The sequence below is a fragment of the Phoca vitulina genome, unplaced genomic scaffold (assembly GCF_004348235.1).
Source record: "Phoca vitulina isolate PV1807 unplaced genomic scaffold, GSC_HSeal_1.0 scaffold59, whole genome shotgun sequence".
Lineage (NCBI taxonomy): Eukaryota > Metazoa > Chordata > Mammalia > Carnivora > Phocidae > Phoca > Phoca vitulina.
The window spans coordinates 3,830,578-3,851,757 of NW_022589762.1; the positions used below are offsets into that span (position 1 = coordinate 3,830,578).

Below are 21,180 nucleotides of genomic sequence, written 5' to 3' on the forward strand. Positions count from 1 at the left end.
TAACATGGAGGACATTAGGAGAGGGAAGGGAAAAATGAAGGGGGGGGGAATCGGAGGGAGAGATGAACCATGAGAGACTATGGACTCTGAGAAACAAACAGGGTTTTAGGTGGGGGAGGGGGGGTTGGTTAGCCCAGTGATGGGTATTAAGGAGGGCACGTACTTCATGGAGCATTGGGTGTTATACAAAAACAATGGATCGTGGATCACCACATCAAAAATTAATGATGTATTGTATGGTGACTAACATAACATAATAAAATTTAAAAAATTAAAAACAACAACAACAACAACAAAAACAAAGTGGTGCTCAAACCTGGCAGTGTACAAGCAGCTAAGTCAGGGGCCAGCACCACTCCAAAGTGACTTCTGCCCTGGGAAGAGGGAAAGATAACCACACACACCAGTTAAACTGCTGTCCCAGGAGTGGGTTGGGGCAGGCAGCTGGTCTGACTACAGGCCCTGCTCGTCAACAAAAACTTCTTAGGGGCAACACAGGGAAAGTACCTTGAAATTTGGTGCTATTGCATGTCTGACAAATGCCTGGTCTGATTCAACTCAAACCCAAGGTGGCCCCAGACTGATTTACTAACCTCACAGGGACCAAACCCTACCCACAACAGGCAAATACGCATCTGCCATTGCAGATGACTGGATTGAATGCAAAAGAAACTCAGCCACAACAGCAGGGTGCACACATCACACACAGGAGATGCCTCTGAAGCACCAGATTCTGGTGAACAGGGGAGACTACAGGGCACTACAGCACACTACAGGACCTCTTCTTCATAAGGCCACTACTTTCAAGAGCAGGGGACATAGCTGACTTTCCTAACACAGAGAAACAGACATAGCAAGTTACACAAAATGAGGAGACAGAGAAATATGTCCCAAATGAAAGAACAGGAAATAATCACAGCAAGAGACCAAAGTGAAATGGAGATAAGTAATATGCCTGATAGAGAATTTAAAGCAATGCTCATAAAGATAGACTTGAGAAAAGAGTGGAAGACATCAGTGAGACCCTTAACAAAGAAATAAAAAAGAATGAATTAGAGATGAAGAACACAATAGATGAAATTAAAAATACACTAGATGGAATAAATAGCAGACTAGAGGAAGCAGAAGAACAAATCAGTGACTTGGAGGACAGACTAATGAAAAGTAATCAAGACAACCAGGTGAGAGAAAAGTAAATGATACAAAATGAAAATAGACAAAGGGATCTCGGTGACAACATCAAGGGTAATAAGATTTGCATTATAGTGATCTCAGAAGGAGAGAGAAAAGAGGGCAGAAAATTTATTTGAATAAATAATAACTGAAAACTTACCAAATCTGAGGAAGGAAACAGAAATCCAGATCTAGGAGGCACAAATCAAAATCAATCCAAGGAGGTCCACACCAAGATACACAGTAATTAAAATGGCAAAAGTAGTGATAAAGAGAGAATTTTAAAAACAGCAATAGAAAAGAAAAGTTATGTAAAAGGGAAATCCCATAAGGCTAATGGTGGATTTTTTAGCTGAAACTTTGCAGGCCAGAAGAGAGTGGCATGATAGACTCAAAAATGCTGAAAGGAAAAAATCTGCAGCCAAGAATACTCTATCTAGCAAGGTTAACATTCAGAATAGAAGGAGAGATAGTTTCCCAGACAAATAAATGTTAAAAGAATTCATGACCCCTAAACCAGCCCTACAAGAAATGTTAAAGGAGACTCTTTGAGTAGAAAGGAAAGACCATAAGTAAGAGCAAAAAAAGTAGGAAACACAGAAGCAGTAAAAATAAGAATATATGAAAAAGAAAAGGTATATCTGTAAAAATCAGTCTAGGGACTCACAAAATAAAAGGATGTTAAGTATGACACCATATACCTAAAACATGGTAGGGAAGTTCAAACTTAAGCGACCATCAACTTAATATAGACTGCTCTATGCAGAAGATGTTATATACAAACCTAATGGTAAACACAAATCAAAACCAGTAGTAGATATGCAAAAATAAGGATAAAGGAATATAAGTATATCATGAAAGAAAACCAACTTATTGTGAGAGAAGTAAGCAAAAGCAGAAAGGAACAGAGAAGAACTACAAAATCAACCATAAAATAAGTAATAAAATGACAATAAGTACATAATGATCAATAATTACTTTGTAAATGGACTAAATGCTCCAATCAAAGACATAGGCTGATGGAATGGTTAAAAAATAAGACCCACCTATTTGCTGCCTACAAGAGACTCATTTCAGACCTAAAGACACATGCAGATTGAAAATGAAGGGATGGAGAAACATTTATCATGCAAGTGGATGTGAGAAGAAAGCCAGAGTAGCAATACTTATATTGCACAAAATAGACTTTAAAACAAAGACTGTATAACAAGAGGCAAAGAAGGACACTTTATAATCATAAAGAGGACAATCCAACAAGAGGATATAACAATTGTAAATATTTATGCACCCAACATGGGAGCACCCAAATACATAAAACAATCACTAGAAATACAATAATAGTAGGGAATTTTAACACCCCACTTACATCAATGAACAGATCATCAAAACCCAAAATCAACAAGGAAACAGTGGCTTTGAATGACACATTGGACCAGATGGATTTAATAGATATATTCAGAACATTCTATCCTAAAACAGCAGAATATGCACTCTTTTCAAGTGCACATGACATTCCCTAGAACAGGTAACATTAGGCCACAAAACAAGAATCAACAAATTAGGGGCACCTAGGTGGCTCAGTCGTTAAGTGTCTGCCTTCAGCTCGGGTCATGATCCCGGGGTTCTGGGATCAAGCCCTGTTTCGGGCTCCCTGCTCGGTGGGAGGCCTGCTTCTCCCTCTCCCACACCCCCTGTTTGTGTTCCATCTCTCACTGTCTCTCTCTCTCTGTCAAATAAATAAATAAATAAATAAATAAATAAATAAATAAAATCTTAAAGAAAAAATAAGAATCAACAAATTAAAAAAGATTGAAGTCATACCATGCATCTTTTTTTAAAAAGATTTTATTTATTTATCTGAAAGAGAGAGAGAGAGAGAGAGCACAAGCAGTGGGAAGGGCAGAGGGAGAGGGGAAAAACAGGCTCTCCACTGAGCAGAGAGCCTGACACAGGGCTCAGTCCCAGGACCCTGGGATAAGGCAGATGCACAACCGACTGAGCCACCCAGGCAACCCCCATGTATCTTTTCTGACCACAATGCTATGAAACTAGAAATCAACCTCAAGTAAAAAATCTAGAAAGAGCACAAATACATGGAGGTTAAATAACATGCTACTAGGGGTGCCTAGGTGGCTCAGTTGGTTAAGCATCTGCCTTCTGCTCAGGTCATGATCCCAGGGTCCTGGGATTGAGCCCCACCTCGGGCTCCCTGCTCAGTGGGGAACCTATTTCTTCCTCTCCCCCTTGCTTGTGCTCTCTCTCTCAAATAAATAAATAAAATATTTTTTAAAAAATAACATGCTACTAAACAATGAGTGGGTCAACCAAGAAATCAAAGAAGAAATCAGAAAACACAGTGAAACAAATGGAAATGAAAACACAATGGTTCAAAATCTTTGGGATGCAGCAAAAGCTATTTTAAGAGGGAAATTTACAGCAATACAGACCCACCTCAAGAAGCAAGAAAAATCTAAAATAAACAACCTAAACTTACACCTAAAGAAGTTAGAAAAAGAAGAACAAACAAAACCCAAAACCAGTAGAGGGAAGGAAATAATAAAGATTAGAGTAGAAATCAATGAAATAGAAACAAAAGACAGCAGAACAGATTAATGAAACCAGGAGCTAGTTTTGACAAGATTAACAAAATTGATAAACCTTTAAACAGACTCATAAAAAAAATTTTTTTTAAAGAGAGAGGACTCAAATAAACAAAATCAGAAGTGAAAGAGGAGAAATAACAACCAACACCACAGAAATACAAAGGATTGTAAAAGAATATTATGAAAAATTATATGCCAACAAATTGGGACAACCTAGAAGAAATGGGTAAATTCCTAGAAACATAACCTCCTAAAACTGAATTGGGAAGAAATAGAAAATTTGGACAGACCAAATACTAGCAATGATACTGTACCAGTAAAAACAAAATTAATAAAGAACTTATACAACATGACACACACAAAAACAAAACAAACAAACAAACAAAAACTCCCAATAGATGAAAGTCCAGGACCAGATGGCTTCACAGGTGAATTCTACCAAACATTTAAAGAAACTATTTCAAAAAGTAGAAGAGGAAGGAAAACTTCCAAATTGATTCCATGAGGCCAGCATTACCCTAATACCAAAACCAGGTAAGGACACTACAAAAAAAGAGAACTACAGGCCCAAATCTCTGAACATAGATGTAAAGATCCTCAACAAATATTAGCAAACTGAATCCAACAATACATTTAAAAAACCATTCACCACAATCAAGTGGGATTTATTTTTGGATGCAAGAGTGGTTCAAAATTTGCAAATTGATCAACATGATATATCATATCAACAAGGAGAGAATAAAAACCGTATGATCATCTCAACAGAGGCAGACAAAGCATTTGACAAAGTACAATATCCACTCATGATAAAAGCCCTCCACAAAGCAGGTTTAGAGAGAATATGTGTCAATATAATAAAGACCATATATGAAAAACCCATAGCTAATATCATACTCAATGGTGAAAAACAGAGCTTTTCCCCTAAGGTCAGGAATAAGACAAGCATGTTCGCCCTCACCACTTTTATTCAACATACCACTGGAAGTCATAATCACACCAATCAGACAAGAAAAAAGAATAAAAGTCATCCAAAGTGGTAAAGAAGAAGTAAAACTTTCACTATTTGCAGATGACATGATACTATATATAGAAAACCCAAAAGACTCTACAAAAAACAAAACAAAACAAAAACTACTAGAACTGATAAATGCATTCAGTAAGATTGCAGGATACAAAATCAATGTACAGAAATCTGTTGCATTTCTATACACTAATAATGAAGCATCGGAAAGAGAAATTAAGAAAACAATTCAATTTATAATTGTACCAAAAAATAATAAAATACCTAGAAATAAACTTAACCAAGGAGGTGAAAGATCTGTACTCTGAAAACTATAAAACATTGATGAAAGAAATTGAAATAACACAAACAAGTGGAAAGATATTCATGCTCATGGATTGGTAAAACCAATATTGTTAAAATGTCCATACTACCCAAAGCAATCTCCAGATTTAATGTAATCCCTATCAAAATGCCACCAGCATTTTTCACAGAACTAAAACAAAGGAACCTAAAATTTGTATGGAACCACAAGAGACCCTGAATAGCCAAAGCAAACTTAAAAAAGAAAAAGGTTGAAGTATTATAATTCTAGATTTCAAGTTATACTGCAAAGCTGTAGTTATCAAAACAGTATGGTACTGGCCCAAAAATAGACAAATAGATCAAGAGAACAAAATAGAAAGCCCAGAAATAAACCAATGATTATACAGTCAATTAATCTTTGACAAAGGAAGCAAGAATATTCAATGGGGCAAAGATAGTCTCTTCAACAAATGGTGTTGGGAAAACTGGACAGGTACATGCAAAAGAATGAAACTGGACCACTTTCTTACACCACATACAAAAATAAACTCAAAATGGATTAAGGACCTAAATGTGAGACCTGAAACCATAAAAATCCTAGAAGAGAGCACAAGCAGTAATGTTTCTGACATCAGCCATAACAATATTTTTCTAGATATGTCTCCTGAGGCAAGGGACACAAAAGCAGAATTAAACTATTGGAACTACATCAACAAAACAAAACAAAACAAACAAAAACAAAAACAAAAAACAAACTTCTGCACAGCAAAGGAAACAATCAACAAAACTAAAAGGCAACCTGTGAATGGGAGAAGATACATGCAAATGACATATCCCATAAAGGGTTAATATCCAAAATTTATAAAGAACTTACACAACATGACACACACAAAAACAAATAATCCAATTAAAAATGGGCAAAAGACATGAACAGACATTTCGCCAAAGAAAACATTCATATGGCTAACAGAAACACAAAAAGATGCTAAAATCACTCATCATCAGGGAAATGCAAATTAAAAGTACAATGAGATATCACCTCACACCTGTCAGAATAACGAAAATTAAAAAGATAAAATTAATAAGTCAGGAAACGACAGATGTTGGCAGGGATGCGGAGAAAGGGGAACCCTCCTACACTGTTGGTGGGAATGCAAGCTGGTGCAGCCACTCTGGAAAACAGTATGGACTTTCAAAAAGTTGAAAATAGAGCTACCCTACGACCTAGCGATTGCACTACTGGGTATTTACCCCAAAGATACAAATGTAGTGATCTGAAGGGGTACGTGCACCCCGATGTTTATATCAGCAATGTCCACAATAGCCAAACTATGGAAAGAGCCAAGATGTCCATCAACAGATGAATGGATAAAGAAGATGTGGTATATATACACAACAGGATATTATGCAGCCATCAAAAGGAATGAAATCTTGCCATTTGCAACGACGTGGATGGAACTGGAGGGTATTATGCTGGGCGAAATAAGTCAATCAGAGAAAGACATGTATCATATGACCTCGCTGATAGGAGAATTCTTAATCTCAGGAAACAAACTGAGGGTTGCTGGAGTGGTGGGGGGTGGGAGAGATGGGGTGGCTGGGTGATAGACATTGGGGAGGGTATGTGCTATGGTGAGCGCTGTGAATTGTGTAAGACTGTTGAATCACAGACCTGTAGCTCTGAAACAAATAATACATTATATGTTAAAAAAAAAAAAAAGAAGAAGAAGAAGATAGAAGGAAGGGAAAAATGAAGGGGGGGATATCGGAGGGGGAGATGAACCATGAGAGACTATGGACTCTGAGAAACAAACTGAGGGTTCTAGAGGGGAGGGGGGTGGGGGGATGGGTTAGCCTGGTGATGGGTATTAAAGAGGGCACATACTGCATGGAGCACTGGCTGTTACACGCAAACAATGAATCATGGAACACTACATCAAAAACTAATGATGTAATGTATGGTGATTAACATAACATAATAAAAAAAAAAGATAAGACACAACAAAGTGTTGGTGAGGATGTAGAACAAAAGGAACCCTTGAGTACAGTTGGTGGGAATGCAAACTGTGCAGCCACTGTAGAAAACAGCATGAAGGTTCCTCAAAAAAATTAAAAATAGAACTCCCCTATGATCCAGTAATCACACTACTGGGTATTTACCCCAAAAATATAAAAACACTAATTTGAAAGGTTATATGCACCCTATATTTATTGCAGCATTATTTACAATAGCCAAATTATGGAAGCAGCCCAAGTGTCCACTGATAGATGAATGGATAAAGAAAATATGAGATAAACACACATACACACAGACACACACACACACACAAAGTGAAATATTATTCAGCTGTAAAAAAAGAATGAAATCTTGCTATTTGTAACACCATGGATGGATCTAGAGCATATAATACTAAGCAAAATAATTCAGCCAAAGACAAATACCACATGATTTCACTCATATGTGAAATGGTATGTCTATAAACCAAGGGACACCATGGGCTGCCAGGAATCACCAGAGGCTAGGAGAGATGCATGGAACAGATTCTCCTTCAGAGCTTCCAGTAGGAACCAACCCTGCTGACACCTTGATTTTGGACTTCCAGCATTCACAACTGTGAGAGAATATATTTCTGTTGTTTGAAGCCACTCAGTTGTGACACTTTGTTACAGCAGCCCTAGGAAACCAATATACCAATTTCAGGGGCTCCTTCCCACTGACCTCCAAGCAGTGCCGGATCCGAGAGGGCATCTCAACAGTAAGTGTCTCCATTAGCCTTAGAAGGGATTGCAGGGTCTCCCTGAACAAATCCTGAGGGGAGAAGAGAGAACTCAAAGAGTTGCTGAGATGTCGGCCCCATCCCTCCTTCTAAACTTAGCTCCGTGCTCTAGCTCTCCCAGGAAGCTTTCCTTGAGAAATTCTGCTCCACAAGTTTCCACCTAACATTTCAAGTGCCATTTGCCTGCTATTAACTTAAACAAATTCCTCTGTTGTTTTCAGCAGAGCACAAATGTCTGCCTGATGTGCAGTTTGTCCTAGTGGACTGGGAGTTCCCAGTTTGCCCCAAACATGGGCAAATCCTGTCAAAATACCTTCCCTCCCTAACCAGACCTACATTGAGGAAGGCCTCATGGGGATACAACCAGAGGAAACCCACCTCAGCCTTCTCTGTATGTACCAGTCCTTCCTTCATAACATAAATAAATATGAACTGACAAAGAAGGACCATCAGACAGCTGATGAAAAGGCCCAAATAAACAAACAGACCAACTGACCCTAAAAAAAAAACTAATTCAGTAAATAGAAACTTTTATTTTTTAAAATTCTTATTAATATCCTCAAAAAATCAGGAGATTGTGGCATCAATAAAACAAGAACAACCAATCAAGATAAAGGAGTAATCAGAGAACATGAAAGAATTCCTAAGAATTATACATACAAATGCAAATTAGAAAAGTGAATCATTCTTCCTTCCCTCAAGGAAACACTATAGGCCCTGTGGGAAATGGATTCAGCTCCCTTGCCCCTGGGACTCTCTAAACTTATTTACCCATGGGCCTTTAGTAAAATCATGTTGAACCTTTCAGTCTGGTTTCAGTTGTACAAGAGTTAAAAATTAAAGAACTGTGTGTTCACCTCTGGGTCAGAATATTAAAGTGTGACAGCAGTAATCAATGCATGCTCTCAAGAAGGAAGTACATCTCATGAGTTGCATTCAGACTATATGACCTAGTAACCTCTTCAAATGATTGTATTTTTATCAACGAAGGTGGAAGAGCCTTACCTGTAACTGCCAAACCTATACTTCTCATCCTCTCCAAAGTAAAAACTGAATACAAAGAGACAAACATCAAAGAGTTAATTACCACAGTGGTGTGGGCCTCCTGGGAACTGGATGCCTCCTTCTGCAAAATTTCTGTAGGTGGCAGGCAGAGCACACTCTTACAGCACGTTCGGAGTAGCTCTGTTCTTTCTTCTACTTCTATGAGGGGACGGAGCTTCCTAAGATCCAGGAGGAAGTAGCAAATATGTAACAAGACAGTAATGGCCAGGAATAACAGCTGAGGAAGGTACAGAGAGAGATGGTGGAGACAGAGGGACAGGTGGTAATAAGAAGTTACCAGAAGAAAAAGTAACAAAAGAAGAAAAGGAGGAAACTAGCAAAGTTTTAAAATGCCAGGAAAATGGAAAGAAAGGGACAAAGGGAAAGAGGAACTATTAGAGGAAAGGGTACTGATGTTTTGAGATTATACATTACTTTTTGGCTGCCCAGATATTTTGAGGGAATGGGGGAAATGGTCAGTGATAGATATGTAGGTATTTAGTCAGGGACAGCCCTGAAAGCAGAAGAAAGCCTGGACCAGAAGCAACAGCAAGTGCCTGTGAAAATGGGAGAGGTGGTCTCTGCCAGGTGCTCCAAAAATCCCATCTAAAAAATCTTGGTTAAAGGAGGTGGCAGACATTGTCCAGTAGATGTCTACTACTGCCTGGGGCCCCCTATTCCTAGAAGCAGAGGCAGAAAGTGAGGTGGGGACAGACTAGGATATAAAGAACTGAAATCCAGTCAGAGCAAGGAAGACAGAGTAGCTGGAACATCATTACCTGAAGTCACTGATGATGTTCATTGCCCTCAGCCTAATGGAGCTGGAGATGGAACTCAATGGCTCCTCCCTGATTAACTCCTGTAATACACCCACCCCACCCCCCACCCCAGAGACAAAGAGGATGTGAACATATTTTTTTTTGTCTTCCTCCCCCTCCTCCTACCCCAGACTGTATTCATAAGAAACCGGAACCTAGAATTTCCAAAAACTCTCAAGGACAGCACTTCTGTCCTACTCCCAACCATACCTTCCCCACAGTACTCACACCCACCTTGAGGATGGAAAAAGGAAAAGGTAGGAAAAGGACACTGGAAAATCTGGACTTTTATCCTCCAGGCCAAGGCCAGGAGCACTGCCAATGGCTTCCATGAAGACCCATCCTCCCTCCTCTGTGCATTTCCACCTCCAACCTCCTGAGTTGTACTTAGCACCATGAAGGTTACAATTTCTAGCTTCTGAGGGAACTTGAATTGAAAGGACATGGGGTGGCTGCTCAGGATGTTTGTTAGCTTGGTCAGGGCGTCCAGGTACTCCAGCTTCAGGTTCTTATCCTGAACCAACCAGTATGCTCAGAGATTTCCAACGTAGGAATGATCCTGGGGCAAGGGAAAACTACCTACACAAAATCTGGGAGATGAAAAGCTAAGGCTTCTATAGCTTTCTCTAGGCTGAGATCTTGCAACTTCCCTCTGAGGACAGCTTAGGGAAGCAAAGCCTGTGGCATCTTTATGGGGGAAGGGGCCACCCCTCTTACCAACCTGGTTCTGGAGTTCCCACCTCATATTTACTCTTAAATTAGGATAGATCTAGCTAGTTTCCTTATCTCTCAAGTTGTCTTTTTACCAAATAAGTTCTCCCAAAGGACGTCTAGTTGGATGGTAAATGAACAGGATTTGGGAAAGTCTTCTTCTCCTACCCTAGGGGCACATGCTCTGGACAAATGACAAAGGTAGAAAAATTATTTAGGGACCCCCCCCACCTTACCTCCCCTGAAGCAACTGTAATAGCCCTACCCCCTTGTTCCATTCAAGGCCAGGCATCATTTTCATGGAGGGGAAGGGTAAAGAAGGCAGGGATGGGACACTGGAGAAGGAGAGTAAGCAGGAAGTACCTTTTCTACAATGCAGTTGCGGTAGTGTTGCAGGCCCACGGCCAGGATGTTATCTAAGTGCGTGAAGATGTCTCCCTTGCTCGCTAAAATAATCTTGCTATAGCTTAAGTAGATGATGTTACAGACCAGCCCCCATTCCCTTTGCTGATGTTCCTGTAAGAGGAAGGGGGAAACTTGCCTTCTCTTCATCTTATCCTCCTTGCCTGATGGGGGAATGGAGGTTCAGGGAGGAATGGATTGGCTAGATGGCCTGGAAGGGAAGATGGGGTTGTGGAATGGTGGACAGCTGGGAGGAAGGGGATGCCGCTGATGATACCAGGGCCTGAAGCATGGGCATAAGGGAACATGGGAAAGGGAGAAGAGGATGAAACTTCCCCACAGTTGGTCAGAGGGAAATAGAAGCTTTATAGGTGAGTCACAAGGCCTCAGAGAAGTGGGGAGTCTGAGTGATGGGGATGCCTCAGAAGGTTTTGTGTGGGAGGGTGGCAGAGTTCCCAGGAATGCCATCACCTTCGTTAGCTTGAGGATGAATGATGAGCCCTTGTCAGTGAGGATAGCACTATACACTTGCAGTTGGTCCAGGACTATCTTCAGATGTTTCATGGACACAATACTGAGTGCCACAGCAATGCCCTGTAATGGGGATAGCCTCAACCTCACGCCACAGCTAAGAGTTATCCAGGCACCTTTATGCTCTCCCAAACCCCGGGATTTAGAGAGAAGAAGGGAGAGAAAAGGGAAAGAAAAGAAATGGAAGGAAAATTTGGTTCCTCTGACTTGAACAACTTAAAATCCAGATGGAGAACCAAACATCCTTGCAAGAAGTAATTCAAGGAGCAAATTACAAGAAACAGACTCTTAACTATAGAGAACAAACTCATAACTACCAGAGGGGAAGTGGGTGGGGGGATGGGGGAAATAGGGGATGGGGATTAACGAGCACACTTATAATGAAAAAAAAACTCTAAAAGACAGATAGATAGATTAGATGATAGATGATAGATGATAGATAGATAGATAAATAGATAGATAGATAAAGAGGCACAGGGCTTGTCAAAATTAAAGAGTCTGATTTTTGTATTTTTCATACTAATTGACAACATCCAGAAAAGCCTTTCCTGAGTATCATGGACCAGAGGAGAACCACGCCCTGCACAATGCTTGTGAACTGTGGGGACATTGCATATGTATATGAATTCATCTATGAATTCAGTAGAGATTTGTTTGGTGCTTAATGCATGGGGGGAAAAAAGAAGCAAATTATCCCAGATTGTGAAAAATTAGAGTCACAGATTTGCAAAATCTTAGGAGTATCAAATCTAACACTGCAGAATAGAGAATACTTATATGCACTAGAAGTTCAGAGAAGGGTTGTGAGGAGGGAACAGGAGGGAAGAACAAAACCAAGGCACATTATCAACAGGATTGGATGGATAATCAGAGGAAACGGAAAAGAGAGAAGACATACAGAGAATGCCAATATTCTTAACCCAGGAGAACAGGAAACAGTGGTAAACTGACCAAAATGGGCAGGTGCAAAGGGGACCTGTCTAGAGTTGGGGAGAGAGAAAGGAGGGAGTCCCTGCATGTGTCTTGTGGGACATAGTGGCAGGACAACTAAGTGAAAAATGCTGTCGGTGGGAAGAGATGACTGAGTGGGGGCTAAGAGCAAGGGAAACTTGGGGATTCTATAGTTCTTGCCAGGAACAGTCTTTAACTTAAATCCCTCTGCCTCATAGGAGGCCGCTTTGACTTAAATGTCAGCCAAGCCTCTTCCTAGAGCTTACTCAACCCGGATATCGGCACAGAGCAAAAAGAACATATAACACAGACAGGCAGGTGCCAGCTGTCTGTCAACTGGCTTGTTTGTGCAGGATGGGCTGCCATTAAGACTGCAGCAGAGGAGGCAGAGTGCTGGGGACCTAGGGACAGTTACAGTTGTTCCAGGGAACAGATCCTCTAGAAAGGATGAAGTATTAATGGGACTTGTAGGCTTTTGGCCTCCAAGTAGATGAAGGGAAAATTTTGTCTAGTTAGAAAGCAGGGACTCGGGGCGCCTGGGTGGCTCAGCCCGCTAAGCATTTGCCTTCGGCTCAGGTCATGGCCCCAGGGTCCTGATATCGAGTCCCGCATCGGGTTCCTGCTCAGCGGGGAGTCTGCTTCTCCCTCTCCCTCTGCCTGCTGCTTCCCCTGCTTGTGCTCTCTCTCTGACAAGTCAATCAATCAATCTTTAAAAAAAAAAAAAAGAGAAAGAAAGCAGGGACTAGTTGAATATCAGAAGAGGGTTCTAGTCTGTCCCTCTTCCCATGCCATCCCTTAGCCTTGGCTTCCACTCATCCTGATCATCATCATCATCATCATCTTCATCACTGACATCATCAGAATATTTAATGCTTAGTTTGTACCAGCCTTACACATGCTATCTCACTGATCCTCATGCTAAAGCTTTAAGGTAAATATTATCAACCCCATTTTACAGACAGGGAAAATATAATTGTTCCCAAATGCAGCCATGCAGCCCAGATCTGAGTTCCAGATCTACATGGATACTGAGCCTCTCCACCTGGCTCCCTACCAGGAGCACCCTAAACTCTCCCCATCAAAACTGAATGCATCATCTTCTTCCCCATTATGTCCTGCATTCCTGATCTCAGTGAAGGATACCACCTCCCAGCATGCCAGAAACCCAGGAACTATCCTGAACATCCTCTGCCCTCTTAATCTTTATCTCTGTATCCAATCTGTCCCCAGGTGTTGGCAGACAGGTCACTTTCACCTCCCTGTCAAAGAACCCTGTATTCCAGTCCCACTATGCCACTGACTGTTCTGTAGACATGGTCCCAAAAATTCTTATCTTGGAATATTATGTCAAGAGGGAATACCCACTTCCCTCCTAATCTAGACCCAACTAGCCCAAGTCCTCACCCCCAACCCCAACAGCCACTATATGTCTCTGTGACCATTCATGTTGCCTTTAGTAAGGCTATTCTGTGGAGCCAGCTGTTTTCTTCCTATATATGTTTGTCTCCTCAATGATACTGTTTGCATCTTGGGCTTGGTAAATAACTGATGATAGTCATGATGGTGATGGATGCTCTGAGAATCTGGCCGGGAAGGGGCATTGGAGAGGGGATGCCTGAGAGCACGGCCACCAATTCTACCAGTAAGCAACACTTAGAGAGTGCTTGTGTGCCAGGCATTGTTCTAGGAGCTTTTATATTTTTAATCCTGAAAACCATCCTATGACACACAGGTTCCATAGTATTCCCACCAAAAATACATAATCTAAACGTAATCATGAAGAAATATGAGACAAACAAAAAATGAGCTACATTCTACAAAATCAATGGTCCATACATTTTTAAATGTCAAGATCATGAAAAATAGAAACTGAGGAACTGTTCCAGATTAAAAATATTAAAGCTAAATGATAACTAAACATACTATTTGATTCTAAATTAGATCCCAGACCGGAGAAAAAAAATGTTTTTCTTTTGCTCTAAAAAAAACATTGGTAGGACAATTGGCCATTTTCAGATCAGGTCTATAAATTAGGTAATAGTACTGTAGCAATGTTAACTTCCTAATTTTGATCACTGTGCTTTGATTATGTAAGGGAATATCATTATTTTTAGGTAGTACACCCTGAAGTATTTAGGGATAAATGTGCATCATGATTGCAACTTCCTGAAATGAGTCAGAAAATAAAATAATAATAGTAAATAACTTGCCCAAGGGCACACAGAAAGTGGCAGACCTAGGATTCCAACAGGTTGTCTAGCTTGCCAGGTCTTAGCTTTTAACTACTTCATCACCCTGCCTCTTAAAGGAAAAATGTTTCCCCTTTGCCAGTTCCTCCACCTCACCTCCCTCTCCTGCAGATCTTTGTGGATAGCTTGTAGGATGGAGGAGAGCATCATCTTCACCAGTTTCATATTCCTTGAGGTCCGCAGGGTAAATCCGAAGAATTTATATAGAAAAGCCTAGGAGAGGTGAAAGGGCAGGGTCATACATAACTTGGAATGAAGTTAGGGTAGCTTGGGGAATAGCCATTACCCAAACTGGTTTTGAAACTGTCAGCCAGCACCCTTCCCCACTGCCCCAACCTCCACTCTGGCCCTCCTGTTCTCTGGGGGGCATCTGGATAAGGCAGTAATCCTATAGAGCAGGGGCTGAAGCTAGAGGTAAGAGAAAGCTGTATTTCTAATTTCTTGGCATCTTAGGGTATGGATCATCCCTTTAGGAACTTTCCCTGATCCACATACTTCCCATTTCCAGCTAGAAAATAAAAAGTTCCTTACATCAATGTTTTACAGTTTTCAGAGCACAGATCTTTCACCTTCTTGGTTAAGTTTATCCCTAGGTATTTTATGATTTTTGGTGCAATTGTAAATGAGATTATTTTCTTAATTTCTCTTTCTGATGCTTCATTAAGTGTAAAGAAATGCAACAGATTTCTGTATATTCTTGTTGTATCCTTTACTGAATTCATTTATCAGTTTGGTGGAGTTTTAGGATATTCTGTATATAATATCATGTCATCTGCAAATAGTGAAAGTTTTACTTCTTCCTTGCCAACTTGGATGGGTTTTATTTCTTTTTCTTGTCTGATCGCTGTGGCTAGGATTTCCAGTACTATGTTGAATAAAAGTGGTGAGAGTGGACATCCTTATCTTGTTTTTGATCTTAGGGGAAAAGCTCTCAGTTTTCCACCATTGAGTATGATGTTAGCTGTGGGTTTTTCATATATAGCTTTTCTTATGTTGAGGTATGTTCTCTCTAAACTTACTTTGTTGAGAGTTTTTATCATGAATGGATATTGTACTTTGTCAAATGCTTTGTCTTCATCTATTGAGATGATCATATGGTTTTTATCCTTTCTCTTATTGATGTGATGTATCATGTTGATGAATTTGTGAATATTGAACCACCCTCACATCCCTGGAATAAATCCCACTTGATCATGGTGAATGATTTTAGATTCTGGTTGCTAATATTTTGCTGAGCATTTTTGCATCTATGTTCATCAGAGATATTGGCCTGTGGTTTTCTTTTTTTATAATGCCTTTATCTGACTTTGATATCGGGATAATGACACAAACAAATGGAAAGATATTCCATGCTCATGGATTGGAACAACCAATATTGTTAAAATGTTCATACTACTCAAAGCAATCTACAAACTTAATGGAACCCCCATCAAAACACCAACAGCATTTTTCACAGAACTAGAATAATCTTAAAATTTGTGGAATCACAAGAAACAAACAAACCAAAAAAGCAAACAAACAAAAAACCTGAATCGCCAAAGCAATCATGAAAAAGAAGAACAAAGCAATCCCAGATTTCAAACTTTACTACAAAGCTGTAGTAATCAAAACAGTATGGTACTGGCACAAAAACAGACACATAAATCAATGGAACAGAATAGAGAGTCCAGAAACAAACCCACGATTTTATGGTCAATTAATCTAAGACAAAGGCGGCAAGAATATACAATGGGAAAAAAGACAGTCTTTTCAACAAATGATGTTGGGAAAACTGGATAGCCACATGTAAAAGAAGGAAACTAAACGATTTTCTTACCACCATACACAAAACTAAACTCAAAGTGGATTGAAGACATAAATGTATTCATTTGGAACCATAAAATTCCTAAAAGAAAACATAGGCAGTAATTTCTTTGACATCAGCCATAGAAACATTTTTTTAGATATGTCTCCTCAGACAAGGGAAACAAAAGCAAAATTAAACTATTGGGACTGCACCAAAATAAAAAGCTTCTGCACAGTGAAGGAAAGCATCAACAAAACAAAAATGCAACCTATTGAATGGGAGAAGATATTTGCAAATGATATATTTGACAAGGAGCTAATATCTAAAATATATAAAAAATGTATACAACTCAACACCAAAAAAGCAAATAATCCAATTAAAAAATGGTCAAAGGACCTGAATAGACATCTTTCCAAAGAAGACATATAGATGGCTAGTAGACACATGAAAAGATGCTCAACATCACTAATTGTCAGGAAAATGCAAATCAAAACCACAATGAGATATCATTTTACACCTGTCAAAATGGCTAAAAAAATAAAAAAAAAAAACAAGAAATAACAAGAGTTTGTGGGAATGGAGAGAAAAAGGAACCCTTGTGTCCTGTTGGTGGGAATGCAAACAGGGGCAGCCACTGTGGAAAACAGTACAGACGTTCCTCAAAAAATTAAAGATAGACTAACCACATCGTCCAGCCATTTCACTACTGGGTATTTACACAAAGAAAATGAAAACACTAATTCAAAAAGATATATGCACCCTGATGCTTATTGCAGAATTATTTACAATAGCCAAGAAATGGAAGCAACCCAGTCCATTGATAGATGAATGGATAAAGATGTGGAATGCAATATTATTCAGCCATGAAAAGAATGAAATCTTGCCATCTGCAACTGCATGGATGGATATAGAGGGTATAACGCTAAGTGAAATATAGAAAGACAAATACGATATGATTTCACTCATATGTGGAATTTCAGAAATGAAACAAATGAACAGAGAAAAAAGAGACCAACAAAAAAACAGACTCTTAAATACAGAGAATAAACTGGTGGTTGCCAGAGGGAAGATGGGTAGGGGGACTTAAGAGTACACTTATTTTGATGAGCACTGAGAAATGTAAAAAATTGTTGAGTCACCATATTGTACATCTGAAACTAATATAATGCTGTATGTTGGTTATACTTGAATAAACAATAAGTTAAAAAAAAAACAAACACAAAAATAAATTTTAATAACAAAGCTTCACTTGAAAAAAAATAAAAACAGGGCGCCTGGGTGGCTCAGTTGGTTAAGCGACGGCCTTCAGCTCAGGTCATGATCCTGGAGTCCCTGGATCGAGTCCCGCATCAGGCTCCCTGCTCGGCAGGGAGTCTGCTTCTCCCTCTGACCCTAACCCCTCTCATGTGCTCTCTCTCATTCTCTCTCCCTCAAATAAATAAATAAAATCTTTAAAAAAATAATAAAAAAAACCCAGTTCCTTAAATTTGCATAATTTAAAAATTAAAATAGCATAATCAAAAAAGTAATCTATATCTCTCCCTCTTCTGAATTTCTGTAGCCTTTATCCTTGCTTGCTATTCATTACCCTGTCTACCTTGTAATATCTGTATTTATGTACTCAACACTTTCCTACCTCAGGGTTTCTATATTTCCCATTTCCCCTGTCTGGAATCTTCTCTGCACTCTTCAAAATGCTGTCTCACTCTCATCTTTCTGATCATGTCTCAGTGAGCCTTCCCTGACCTCCTAAATTCCTCTCTAGCTCACCATCCTGCTTCTTTGATTCAAAGCTTCCTCACAATCACTAGTCATCTTGTTTATGTGTTTGTTTGGTTAGTTCTTAACTCTCCCCAACCTCTCCTCTCCAATGAGAATAAAGCTCAGGAGCTTTATGTCTTGTTCATTGTATGTCTTGGTCATTGTGTGTATGTCTTGTTCATTGATCTACTCCAATGCTTACAGAGTGCCTGACACAGTAGACAAACAGGGTATACCAGATGTTCAATGAATGTGTCACCTTTCCCCCAGAGCCCCCTCTAGATGGGCACCTTTTCTTCCTCTAGCAGATGCTCTTCAAGCCTTGTCCAGAGCCGAAGTTTCCTTCCCTTCCCTGGTTGCAGGCACCATTGTGAGCAGTTCCCACCTGTAAGCCTTTTTGGGTCTCTTTGCCTGTAGGTGCCTGAGAGTTACATTCTTCTCTCTCCCATCCCTGCCCCATACCAACCATAGAAGCCTGGCACCAGTGACAGAGAGGTGGAGGGGTGGGGAGATACAAAAGCCCCCCTCACTTGTCTCTTAGCAGGATAGACTCTGCGGTGTAGTTTCCATCCAGGTCTCCCCACATCCTTGCTTAGCCTCTCCTCTTTCTACCCTGTTCCTTTTACTTGATCACAGCTTCTCCTGAGAGCACTTTCTTGCCAAATCACTTGACAAGGACCCCCACCTTAGGCTCTGCTTCTATGAAACCTGACCTAAGGCACCGGCTTCTCTGCTTAGCTGGCAAATTACTGCTTAGCTGGCAGATTACTCATCTTTCCAGACTTAATCATTCATCTGTAGAGTGACTGATCTTCCCAGTTTGCCAGGACTGAGGCATTTCCTAGTATGCTGGACTTTTAGAGCTAAAACCAGGACAGTCCTAAGTGAACTGAGATGGTGGACCACCTTTGAGAAAGCTTTTCTGACCAACCCCAACCAGCCAAGTAAATAGCTCTCCCCTCTGCTCCCAAGCATATAGTGCACATTCCAATCCTGGAGTCAAAGAGGTTCTCTTGAGTAGGGAGGTCCCTCAATCATTTCTCAGTCTCAGGGGGTGTGGGGCCTCTTCTCTCTCAGGATCCTGAAGAGGGGAAGGAAGGCAAGTGTGGAGAAAGGTATGTCTCTTAGAGTGCGTACCTGAAGCAGCCTGTCCTCCCACTCCTCCTGATCCAGGTTCTCCTCAGTGTGATCTAGGAAAGAAGAGAGTATAGGGGCCTGCCCGACCAGAAGGCCCTGGCCAGGGAAAAAGAACCAACATTTGAACGCTATTCTAAGGGCTTTGTGCCCATCCTCTCATTTAATTTTCATCATGATCCTACAAGATAATTGTTCCCCCTTCTTTTCAGAGGCTCCAGGAAATGTACGACTTTTCAAAGGTCAAACATACCCAGCTGGCAAGTGTTAGAGCAAGGATACAAACCTGGGTCTCTGGTTCCAAAGCCCACACTCTTTCCTGAACCTCTGCCCACAAGAAGGAGAGTTCTGGGAACTCTGGAGTCACAGAACTCTGGGCTGCATATCTGCTCAGTGCAGAACATGGTCCAAATAAGCAGGCCTATCCAAACCGCATCTCAGAAAGACAGAGACTGGTCCCGGTTCTCCTCACCCCAAGGAAGATCCATCCTGCACCTCGGGACTTCATCTCTTCTGGAGTCTGCCCCAATGCCCCAGCTCCATTCTTCCCACCTCACAGCCAAACCCTCACCATCCAGTATCTGCAACATCTGGGGGATCTTCTTCATCCACAGCTGGCCCACATTCGAGTTGATAACAGGGTCCAAGGAGGTGATAGGATGCAGGGCATGTAGTAGCCCTAGAGAGCTTACACCAAACTCCTTTTCTCTATAGGGCTTCAGGGAAAATATCTGAGAAACACGAGAAGCAAGCAGGAGGCAGAGAAAGGATTTAAGGGAAGAGAAGGAAGAAAATCAGAACAAACCCATAGAATGGTAGAGCTGAAGCTTAGCCCTTTCCCATTCTTTTCCACCTGTGAACTCCTACATGTTCTGCAAGATGCTCTCAAAACGTTGCCTCCTCTGATTCCTGGAGACCAAGTCAGCCCCTTGTTCTTCTAAGATCCCATTGCAACTTGTGTATTCCTCTACTAACATTTATCACACTACATTATGGGTGGTTATTCCCAGGCTCGTCCTTCCCACTAAGACTATGAACACTTCAAGGGCAGTTCCATACCTTGTCTTTCCAAGTGTTCATAATGTCTAGAACATAATGTCTGGGTACATAGAGAAACTCAAAACATTCTTGCTGAAAAAATTAGATCCAAAAAGGCATGTGGACTTGTCCAAGATCAACAGAGAACAGCTCACTATAAGGCCACATAGGAGACAGGCCAGGCCTTCCCCAACCCTTACCCCTTCCCCATCTTCAGCTCCCAGAACTATGCTCCCAGTTCCCTCCTCCAAGCTGTTTGATCACCTCTCCCCAAAGCACCTGTGATCTTTGGCCCTACCCCTTATTCCATGCCCAGCACAATGCCTGGAATAGAGTAGTACTCAACTATTTGTGGAATGTGGGGATGGATGGATGGATGGATGGATGGATAGTATTCATCCTGTACATTTATCACTTACCACAAGATGGGTCAGGAGTTTCTGTGGGGAGATGAACTGGGTAGCTAAGTTAAAGAGAGGATAAAAGAGGACAGAGTCAGTGCCAGCTCCAGGATGCCCAACCTTCAGGCCCCTCTCCCACCAGCAGCCCACTATCCATTCTTCAAGGGAGGAGAAAAAGCAAAGTGGAGAGCAATTATTGGTGCCATTGCCATGGGGATTGCGACATTTTGTGTTGTTGTTTTTTTTTTAAAGATTATTTATTTATTTATGGCAGAGAGAGAGACAGCGAGAGAGGGAACACAAGCAGGGGGAGTGGGAGAGGGAGAAACAGGCTTCCTGCTGAGCAGGGAGCCCAATGAGGGGCTCAATCCCAGGATCCTGAGAATCATGAACTGGGCCAAAGGCAGACACTTAACTGACTGAGCCACCCAGGTGCCCCCACCTGAAATTAATATAACATTGTATGTCACCTATACCACAATAAAAAAAAAATTA

The 21,180-nt window shown here is 40.8% G+C and overlaps 1 protein-coding gene across 1 annotated transcript in view; it reads right to left on the bottom strand.

The window, feature by feature from the left end:
• Nucleotides 1-20,904, bottom strand: part of LOC116623496 — a 43,628-nt gene extending 22,724 nt beyond the window's left edge. The window contains exons 1-7 of the mRNA XM_032390697.1: nucleotides 20,704-20,904; nucleotides 19,818-19,977; nucleotides 19,250-19,302; nucleotides 14,662-14,778; nucleotides 9,683-9,762; nucleotides 8,947-9,082; nucleotides 7,802-7,891 (exon numbers count right to left, since the gene is read on the bottom strand). Coding sequence (XP_032246588.1) covers nucleotides 7,802-7,891; nucleotides 8,947-9,082; nucleotides 9,683-9,762; nucleotides 14,662-14,778; nucleotides 19,250-19,302; nucleotides 19,818-19,854 — 513 coding nt within the window. The 5' untranslated portion in view covers nucleotides 19,855-19,977; nucleotides 20,704-20,904. The remainder of the gene's footprint in view (nucleotides 1-7,801; nucleotides 7,892-8,946; nucleotides 9,083-9,682; nucleotides 9,763-14,661; nucleotides 14,779-19,249; nucleotides 19,303-19,817; nucleotides 19,978-20,703) is intronic.
• Nucleotides 20,905-21,180: the final 276 nt, after the last annotated feature.